We start from the raw sequence: 11,208 nt of genomic DNA, 5'->3' as shown, positions 1-11,208 counted from the left end.
CACAACCGCACCTTGATTAAATAAGTTACTGAAGCTTGCTCCAACTTCATACTTTACTCCGAAATTTAATTCACTAACACAGAACAAATGGTGTTAAGATTTTGTAGCAGTAATGGCAGGGGATAAGGTCTTCTTATACAACTACAATTTATTGTCATTATCATTCCTGGTCTTTTGCAATAGCTCCTGATACTATACAGCTAATGGCCCACCTAATGTGTCATCAGTATGAAATATGGACCGATATAGCGCTTGAGTTTGACACCACCTAGTCTGAGGCGTTGTCTAGAGAAACATCGATTGATGTATGTCCTTGTATATGAATGTACTGAATTTATGTTGAATATATTATTGTTGTCAAAGAATACCCAATTATCAATACGTTCTAAGAAATGGATGACTGCAGCATAACCATCTAATTTCATGGATTGGTACAATAATGGCAGAGAGATACATAATTACTGAAACATTGAAGAAGGAGTGTACAGGTGTATTTTGTAAAAAATTCTCGGATATGAATATGAATGATTTACTGTAACATATATTTGCTGTATATATTCGGTGTTCAATAACTTGATACTTTTTGTAATCTATATTTCTATATATTAATAAATATATTGTACATTCAAAAAAAAATGTGGAAATTATTTTTTCGTTTTATAAAATGAAATGAAAAGAAAAATTTACTTTCATGGATAATACTGATTAATTTATCAAAAAACTCTTTCAAATAATTGCAGCACGAATCTGGTATTTTCCCTCTATATCAAAAAGACTCCATACATTCCTCTCTCATCCCGAATTTTCTCAGAAATGTTGTAAACGATGAACAACCTTTTCATTAAATTCTGGTTTCATAAAGTAGACCTCGTTTTACTAATTTTCTATCAAGAACACTCGAACGTTATCGACGATTTCCCTGTGGGGGTTTTGGGGGTGGGGGTGGGGGCTGGAATAAGGGGAGGGGGGTAAAGCTACGGCTTTATTATATACTCGCATTATTTTTGGGGGGTGGTAACCTATCACTGACTCTCATCAAGTGGCGATGTACTCCAACCCGGTAGAGTGCTCTTTGATAAATGATATGCGGCTCTTTAATCGTGGATTTCGACGTACAAACGGAAAAACTACGCCATTATTTTGTTGTTGCTGTTGTTGTTTTTGTTGTTGTTGGTGATGTTGCTGTTACTAGGCGTAATAACAGTTGTTTTGCGATGCCTCATAGCGAGAGAGATAATTCTTTTAATGAATTGCGTATAAAACTCTTTGTTTTTTTATTAAAGTTTTAAGAGATATTGCATTTGCATCAAACATCGTACTTAGCCCCTTTAGGCTTGTTCCATATGAATAGGGTTGTTATTGTGAGTAATAATAATAATAATAATAATAATAATAATAATAATAATAATAATAATAATAATATAATAATATAACTAATCTGCTGAATTCACTGTAGACCCTGTTTTCCTTTATAATTGTCATTATATATCTATGAATTTATGTTTCATATATGCAATTACAATATACTGGAATGTATCAGTTTCTATAATCCACCTGGAATTAGAAATATGTTGAAAATTGTTTTTTTTTTCTTCTTTTTTATAAACAAAGATGTAGTAATACCTAGAGAAAGAAAAATAAATTTTTTATTTTCATAAACGTATATTTCACCAAAAAATATACTTGAAGAAATGAATGGGTGAAAAATATGGAAAACTGTGGTCAGTGGCCATTATCATCTTTTATCTGCAAATTGAAAGATAAGTCTCTATATTATATTAAAAATAATAAAAGTGAAAAAATACACAGGATTGCATTCTTTTCATACATCGCGATCCTCTTCAGTTATAAATTGGCTTTTTCTCTCCAACTTCCGTTTATTAAAGTCGTTTTTCACACAGCACCCCATTTTAGACATCCCTTTCCTCCACCCAATCACAATTATAAAATTATAAAACTTTCGATAAACCTAACTGTCACCCCCACCCTCCTCTTACTATGAACCGTAATTAAAGCTCCCTTGCATAAAAGATTTGGTTTTTCGTACTATATCTTTTACCTATGTCATTTTTTTCCACACCAGTACAGCTGATGACGATACTGTGGCATAAAGGAGATTTGTTTTAAAGGTTTCAATCTTTTATTTACTTTTTGATACCCAAAAATCACACTTCGATCTATCAAAGTGAGCTTTTTCCTCTCCAGACTCACGGGAACCTGCTACTGTTTTTGGCTAACTTGTCCCATTAGTTACCTCGCCTCTCTCGGTACCATAATTGGTCCTATCTTAGCTTCAGTATTAATCAGCTGTGTCGTCACGTCAAATGCGTTATCCCAAAGTGCTTTTACCTTCTTTTAGTGTCCAAATCAAACCTATTTCATATCTCTGTCTTCGGTCCATCGAACCTCTCCATCTGCTATCTTCACAACAGTACCCAACTTGAAGTTTATTGCCAGCCTTTATAATCCCTATCTGCCATTTATACTACCCTTTCGTGTACATTCATCTTCTCATGTATGTGGCTACGTCAACTTCATTGACAAAATACTCCAGAATGACTATGCTGAACGTATCCCAGACTCCCTGCTCACAGCCAAATCTGGACATGTGTGGTACCTGCCACATCATGGAGTATACAATCAAAGAAAACCGGATAAAATTAGAGTGGTGTTTGACTGTAGTGCTAAATTCAATGGAATATCCTTAAATGATCAGTTGCTGCAAGGGCCTGATCTCACCAATTCTCTGATAGGTGTTCTAACCAGATTCAGAGAACACCAGGTACCCTTCACTTGTGACGTGGAGCCTATGTTCTACCAAGTGAAAGTACCCAAACACCAATACAACCATCTCAGATTCCTCTGGTGGCCGAATGGTGACATATCAAAGGAACTCGAAGAGTACTGGATGAAGGTACACCTGTTCGGCGCAGTGAGCTCACCAAGTATCGCCAACTACGCATTTAGACGCGTCGCAGATGAAGGAAACAACTTAAGTTCAGAAGTCGCCCATACAATTAAGCAGAACTTCTACGTCGATGACTGTTTAAAGTCTGTACCGAATGCCAACGAAGCCAGTTCTCTGATTGCTGAACTGACTGCCGCCTGTGGGGGCTGTGGATTCAGACTGTGTAAATATACTAGTAATGACGTCTCTGTCCTAAACACCATCCCAGCTGACGATCGATCCAAAGAGTTAAAGACAAGAGACATCAATTATGACCCCCTGCCTACAGAGCACGCCCTCGGAATACTTTGGGTCGTCGAAACAGACACATTTGGCTTCTCAGTGTGTTGCCATACAAACCGCTGACAAGAAGAGGCATTCTCTCCATAGTATCATCCATCTATGACCCCTTGGTTTTTGCTGCTCCATTTGTGTGCTGCCGGCAAAGCAAATACTGCAAGGACCTCTGCAAAGAAACCACTCTCACCTGGGATGACGAAGTTCCTGATGATCACCAGCGACGTTTTCAAAACAATGGATTAGCGAAGCCCCGAACCTTCAGAAGATAAACAATCCGAGATGTCTAAAGTTACCACAGCAAGCAAAAGATACGGCGTTTTAGATGCACGTTTTCTCAGATGCCAGCGCATCTGGGTATGGCGCTGTTGCATACCTAACCTCAAACGAGGGTGGATGTTCGAAAACTTCATTTCTCATCGGAAAAGCAAGGGTTGCTCCATTGAAAGCAACATCTATCCCACGGCTTGAACTCACAGCGGCTGCTGTAGCTGTAAATTTAGGACAGAAAATGACCCTTGAGCTTGATCTCCATCTCAACAAAATCTGCTATTACACAGATTCAACAACAGTCCTTTATTACATCAGAGCTGAGAGAAAGCATTTTCCAGTGTTTGTGGCCAATGGAGTCCGTCAAATAAGAGACCTCAGCAACACTAACCAGTGGAAGTACGTTAGCACTGATTTGAACCCAGCAGACGTTGCATCACGTGGAGTAGGTTCTGTGATATCTTCAGACATGATTCATTGGCTGGAAGGTCCGGATTTCTTGAATATGCCGGCTTCAGAATGCCCTGCAAAGATGCATCCTATCAGCGAACCGCAGGTTATAGAAGACGACGTTATGTCTTTAGCTACTACTGCTACATCAGAAGAAGGCTCACCGTTTATGTCTTTAATCACCCATTTCTCCAGGTGGGAGAGACTGAAGAGAGCAGTAGCAGTATTCATAGCATTTTTGGCTTTCTTACAAAACAAAGAACAAACTATAAATTTAAGGACCACACAGATCATGCAAAAGGCTGAAAAGGCAATAGTTTGCTTATACAAAAGATCACCTTTGCAAACGAGGTCGAGAATCTCAAGAAAACAACCACGAAAGAAGACAAGAGAGAACACTCACTACCAAAAACAAGTAAGATATTCCGTCTCGACCCAGTGCTCATCGACAGAACTCTGCGAGTGGGAGGATGCCTCTCGAAAGCCGCAATAGACTCTGACGTGAAACATCCAATGCTACTGCCACAACACTCGCACGTCACGGCTCTAATCGTACGAGATGCTCATGAGAAACTCGGCCATGCTGGTAGAAATCACACCATTGCAGCAAATAGAGAACGCTTTTGGATTGTTTCAATCAACTCTGCTGTCCGACGTCAACTCCACAAATGCATAACGTGCAGAAAAATAAGAAAGCCATGCCAAGAGCTAAAAATGTCCGACTTACCTCAAGATCGTCTCGAGCCAGCTCCACCATTTACATTCACAGGCGTAGACTTCTTTGGGCCGTTCATTATAAAAAAAAGGACGCAAGGAGCTCAAACGTTACTGCGTCATATTCACCTGTCTTGTCAGTCGCTCCATTCATCTGGAAGCTGCTAACAGTCTCGAAACAGATTCCTTTATTCACTGCTTGCAAAGCTTCATAGCCCGCAGAGGTACGGTACAAGAAATCCGATGAGACAACGGGTCCAACTTCATCGGAACACGGAATGAACTGAACAAGGCTTGGTCAGATCTGAACCAAAACAAAATCCAAAACAAACTACTGTACATGAATATCGACTGGAAACTCAACCCACCTATGGCATCGCACATGGGCGGCGTATGGGAGCGCCAGATCCGTACCATTCGGAAAGTTCTATCTGCGCTATTCTACAACCCGGGACTCGCCTTGATGACGAATCATTCCGCATGCTTCTCTGCGAGGTAGAATATATTGTGAACTCAAGACCGATCACGACCTGTTCTGATGATCCTGACGACATGGAACCACTAAGTCCGAGTCAGATCCTCCACATGAAGTCACCCAAGAGGTTAATACCGGGACCTTCGCAAACAAAATATGTGTACTCGAGGAAAAGGTGGCGTAGAGTACAATATTTGTCGGACTTGTTCTGGAGCAGATGGAAAAGGGAGTACATAGTCAGCCTGCAGCAACGCCCTAAATGGAACAAACAACGACGAAATACATGGGAAGGTAATCGACAATGATGCTCCTGAGACGAGACTGCTCCATAGAGAAACGAACGCCAAGACTTCACTGACCACTAGCACGTGTAACAGATGGTATGCCAGACTCCAGAGGTGTTGTGAGAAGCGTCAAACTTCGAACCCATCTTCTGAACTGCAACAGCAGTGACCAAGCTCGTACTCTTAATTCCAAAAGAAGATCAAGCGTTATAGATATTATCCAGAGACACTATATGACATTGATATTTCTAGTTCATATCTGTTTGTCAAACTCATTTTTATTTTTGTGTTTATCGTTTCAATGTTCGTTCTTTAAGCTTGTTTTATTCATGTTCTATTCACGTATTGTATTATGAAATGAAATATTAGTTGTGCATCCTATATTTTTTTGTAAATCATATGATTTAGAGGTCGAGTAATGTTGATGCCCAACGGTTAACTGTAAATAATGTTCGTGTTGTCTTGTTATCGCGATGGTTAATGTTAAAGTTTGCTGTGTGGTAGTTTGCTGGTTCGAGTCTACGCTCGGCCATAATAATTGTTTACTTGGTGTTGGGTTGTTTAGCTAATTTATGCATAGTTATCGGTCACGTGTACTTTTTGGTATTCGATAGTGTCTTCCTGTAAACAAATGAGGAGATTATCAGTTTAAGATACATTTAAAAAGAGATTTCATGCAGAACGGATATAACGATGTAACGAAAGTTTGGTATTTACTGAGGAATATTTGGACCGTTTGTTATAGGAACACAATTGTAAGTAAACGCCTATTATATTGTTTTAGAATAGCGGATTCATCTTTTCCCATTTGTAAGCCTACATTGTATATAACGTATGTCTTTATATGAGCCTTAATTATATTGACTTTTTGTATTAGCTTTTTGTAATTAGCCGTTATACATGCATAATTTACTTAATTAAGCTTTGCATATTTTTTCTATCAGTCTTAGTTGTTTAACTTAATAATTTTGTATAAATTAGCATATTATACGTTGATTTCTTTTCCATTTATCCTAAGTAATTGAACCACATCACATCACATCACTTCAAGTTACGCTGCATACGTCAAGTCTACATGTATAAACGCCTAACAATATAACCATATCGATGTTAATGTCATGGATCTAATAAAGAACTATATGTGCGTATCAAAATTGTGTTTCTCCATCAGTCACGTTAAGCAATAGAAGAATAGTGCATTAACAAAGTTTATATTTATATTTTTTGTATTAAGAGAATTATCAAAATAATGTAAATTATTGCAATGTAATTGAATTTTTATAATAAAAGGAAAAAAAATTTAACAAGACCGAACCAAGCGCTTATATTTATGAGGTTAATTGTTAGTTTTGCAAGGCATGTTGATCTAGATCACTCTACAGTACACTATGAATGAATATCATAAGTAAATTCAGACATTACGTAAAATTATAGGTAATAATTGTCTTTCCCGTCTTACGAACGTACGGTTCATAGCGAGAGAGCATCCAGTTTTATATTCCCTCTAGTAAACTGAGCAAGCGTCGCGTGTCAAAATGCGAATAGGTGAAGGATTCATGTATAAGTATATACTTGCAGATAACTGTTTAATCTATCATTACAATTATAGCCTTTGGAAATGCGATATGGAGCTTAGTAAAGACGGGATTCCACCAGCTTAATAAACACCTTTAACCGTTGGCTTTATAACGATACTAATATAGTAGATTCACATCAACCGTGCATCTGATGTCCAGGCCAATAGTCCCTTACCACGCTCCTGATTGGCTGTTGATGAGCCAATCACAGGGCTGGAAACTCAGTCTCTAGAGAGGGTTCACATAGGCGGGATGCATGTACTTTTGAAAGACGTATCCCTCAGGAGAGGTGGAACATACATCCTGCCTATGTGAACCCTCGTGAGAGACTGAGAGTTTCCAGCCCTGTGATTGGCTTATCAACAGCCAATCAGAAGCGTCGTAAAGGACATCAGATGCACGGTTGATGTGAATCTATTATAGTTGATAACAGAGGTTTGAGTAAATTTTATATATATGACAATGACGAGGAATGGTGCGTATTAATATAGAAATAATGTATGCCTATTTAAAAATGCAATTATAGCCGTTACTCGGGTATTGACAAGGCAGAGATGGACTGTATAGAGGACCTTTATAAAATGAATTATTTTCGATTTGATTTCACGGATATATAATAATTGACGCATAAATCATATAACGTAAAATTGATTATATATTATGTTATTTCAGGGAGATATTGTACTTGACACATTAATCAAATTACATAAAAATTCATTATTTCTACTTGACGCATAAATCATATTACGTAAAATCTCCTGTAATAAAAGACATGTTCACTTTTCCCAAAGGAATTATTCAGATAAAGTGTTTCAAGCTTAGTTTTAAGAACTGTTCTTTATGTATTTGTATACAAGTTTCCACAACCGCACCTTGATTAAATAAGTTACTGAAGCTTGCTCCAACTTCATACTTTACTCCGAAATTTAATTCACTAACACAGAACAAATGGTGTTAAGATTTTGTAGCAGTAATGGCAAGGGACAAGGTCTTCTTATGCAACTACAATTTATTGTCATTATCATTCCTGGTCTTTTGCAATAGCTCCTGATACTATACAGCTAATGGCCCACCTAATGTGTCATCAGTATGAAATATGGACCGATATAGCGCTTGAGTTTGACACCACCTAGTCTGAGGCGTTGTCTAGAGAAACATCGATTGATGTATGTCCTTGTATATGAATGCACTGAATTTATGTTGAATAAATTATTGTGGTCCAAGAATACCCAATTATCAATATGATTCCAGATTTACACGAAAACAAAAATAAGCTTCAATACTCCAGCTTAAACGATGTAAAGTCATGAAAAAGTCATTTACTGATATATAGTACGTTCTAAGAAATGGATGACTGCAGCATAACCATCTAATTTCATGGATTGGTACAATAATGGCAGAGAGATACATAATTACTGAAACATTGAAGAAAGAGTGTACAGGTGTATTTTGTAAAAATTTCTCGGATATGAATATGAATGATTTACTGTAACATATATTTGCTGTATATATTCGGTGGTTCAATAACTTGATACTTTTAATCTATATTTTATGATATAAATATATGTATTCAAAAAAATGTGAAATTATTTTTTTATAATAAAGAAATGAAAAGAAAAATTTACTTTCATGGATAATACTGATTAATTTATCAAAAAACTCTTTCAAATAATTGCCGCACGAATCTTGTCTTTTCCCTCTATATCAAAAAGACTCCCTACATTCCTCTCATCCCGAATTTTCTCAGAAATATTGTAAACGATGAACAACCTTTTCATTAAATTCTGGTTTCATAAAGTAGTCCTCGTTTTACCAATCTTCTATCAAGAACACTCGAACGTTATCGACGATTTCCCTGTAGGATTTTCGGGGTTGGGGGGGGGATAAGCTTCGGCTTGGGATATGCTCCCATTATTTTTGGGGTACTATCACTGATCTCATCAAGTGGCGATGTACTCCAACCCGGTAGAGTGCTCTTTTGATAAATGGATGTGACAGCTCTTTAATTCGTGGATTCGACGTAGACAAACGAACTACGCCATTATTTTTGTTGTTGTTGTTGATGTTGTTGATGTTGCTGTTGCTAGGCCTAATAACATAGTTGTTTTGTGATGCCTCATAGCGAGAGAGATAATTCTTTTAATGAATTGCGTATAAAACTCTTTGTTTTTTTATTAAGGTTTCGAGAGGTATTGCATTTGCATCAAACATCGTACTTAGCCCCTTTAGGCTTGTTCCATATGAATAGCGATTGTCTTGTAAATAATAATAATAATAATACTAATAATAATAATAATAATAATAATAATAATAATAATAATAATAATAATAATAATAATAATAATAATATGCTGAATTCACTCTACACGCTGTTTTCCTTTATCATTTTCATCAATATCTATAAATTTATGTTTCATACATCCAATTACGATATACATGGAATGTATTAGTTTCTATAATCCACCTGGAACTAGAAATACGTTGATATTGGTTTTTCCTTTTTTATAAACAAAGATGTAGTAATCCCTAAAGAAAGAAAATTCTAATATCTTTTATAAACGTATTTTTCATCAAAAACAAATTTACTTAAAGAAATGAATGGAGGAGAAATATGGAAAACTGTGGTCAGTGGCCATTATCTTCTTTTATCTGCAAATTCAAGGATAAGTCTCTATGTTATTATATAATAAAGGGGAAAAAAAACAAAAAAACTCTCAGGATTGCATTCTTTTCATACATTGCGAACCTCTTCAGTTACGAAAGGGTATTTTCTCTCCAACTTCCGGTTATTGAAGTTGTTTTTCACACAGCACCCCATTTTAGACATCCCTTTCCTCCACCCAATCACGTTTATAAAATTATAAAACCTTCGATAAACCTAACCCTCACCCTCCCCTCCCCTCCCCTTACTAAGAACTGTAATTAAAGCTCCCTTGCATAAAAGATTTTGTTTTTCGTATTATATCTTTTGCCTGTGTCGTTATTTTCTACACCCTTTCACAGCTGTGGACGATACTGTGGCATAAAGGAGATTTGTATTAAAGGTTTCAATATTTTATTTGTTTTTTGATAGCTGACAAACACACACCGATCTATCAAAGTGAACATTTTTCTCTCCAGACTTACTGGAACCTGCTACTGTCTTTGGCTAACTTGACCCATTAGTTACATCACCACTCAAGCCAACATTATTGGCCATATCATAGCTTCAGCATTAAATAGTTGAGTCGCCACGTTCAATGCGTTATCCCAAAGTGCTTTTACCTTCATTTAGTGTCCAAATCAAACCAATTTCATATCTCTGTCTTCAGTCCATCGAACCTCTCCATCTGCTATCTTCACAACAGTACCCACCTTCAAGTTTATTGCCAGCCTCTATAATTCCTATCTGCCACTTATACGACCCTTCCGTGTTCATTCATCTTCTCATGTATGTGGCTTTATTTCCAAGCCAGAATTGTGACTTTTTCTGTGACTTTATACCGGCCACCCATATTTTAGCCTTTGTTATCGTCAGTCTACACGGTACCCTCTGCCAATATCTGTCATTACACACTCCATTAAGACTAGAGTGTTCAATGACTCAACATAGTGCACGTCCATATCGTCCAGGTATAAACTTCGTCCCACACGTTTAAAGAAAGTTCTTACCTATATGCGTATCACTTGCAACAACTATTTGATGCATTCCTAAATTTCTTGTAAACTTTAATTAATTCTACCAGGTCCTGAAGTTAACTTTTTCCAGTCAAACTCCTTCCAAGTCTTTCATTAAACTTTCATTATCATGTTTTCCCTATCTATCCTTTCCTTCCAACTATTCATGTATACTTATTTATATAAGTACATATTCTATATAGTGTTTATTCCTTTAGTTTTATACCTCACTAAACGGCTTAGAAATCTAGCGAGTCCTGAAACTGAGGGAGAGAACACTGCATAGAAAGTATACTTAAATGAGGACATATTCAATAGAAGTTGGAGGAAAAGGATAGATGGGAAAAACAGGATAAAGATAGTGTAATGTAAGGCATGGAAGGAGGTTGACTGAAAAGAAAAGTAAACTACGGGACATGATAGAAATAATTCATATTTAAAAGGAATAGAAGAATGCATCAAATGATTGCTGCAAACGAGAGGTTTACAGTTAAGGACTTATACTCGTATCTGTATGTGACTAAGCAGATACTTGGA

The 11,208-nt window shown here is 36.8% G+C and overlaps 1 protein-coding gene across 1 annotated transcript; it reads left to right on the top strand.

Moving 5' to 3' along the window:
• Nucleotides 1-3,569: 3,569 nt before the first annotated feature.
• On the top strand, nucleotides 3,570-4,457 carry LOC135221357 (uncharacterized). The gene has a single exon (XM_064259158.1). The coding sequence runs from the start codon at nucleotides 3,570-3,572 to the stop codon at nucleotides 4,455-4,457; it is 888 nt and encodes a 295-aa protein (XP_064115228.1).
• The last annotated feature ends 6,751 nt before the right edge of the window (nucleotides 4,458-11,208 follow it).

Source organism: Macrobrachium nipponense, chromosome 2 (genome assembly GCF_015104395.2).
Source record: "Macrobrachium nipponense isolate FS-2020 chromosome 2, ASM1510439v2, whole genome shotgun sequence".
Taxonomy (NCBI): Eukaryota; Metazoa; Arthropoda; class Malacostraca; order Decapoda; family Palaemonidae; genus Macrobrachium; species Macrobrachium nipponense.
The sequence above is the reverse complement of the archived record's forward strand: the minus strand, read 5'-3'. Positions and strand labels throughout refer to the sequence as shown.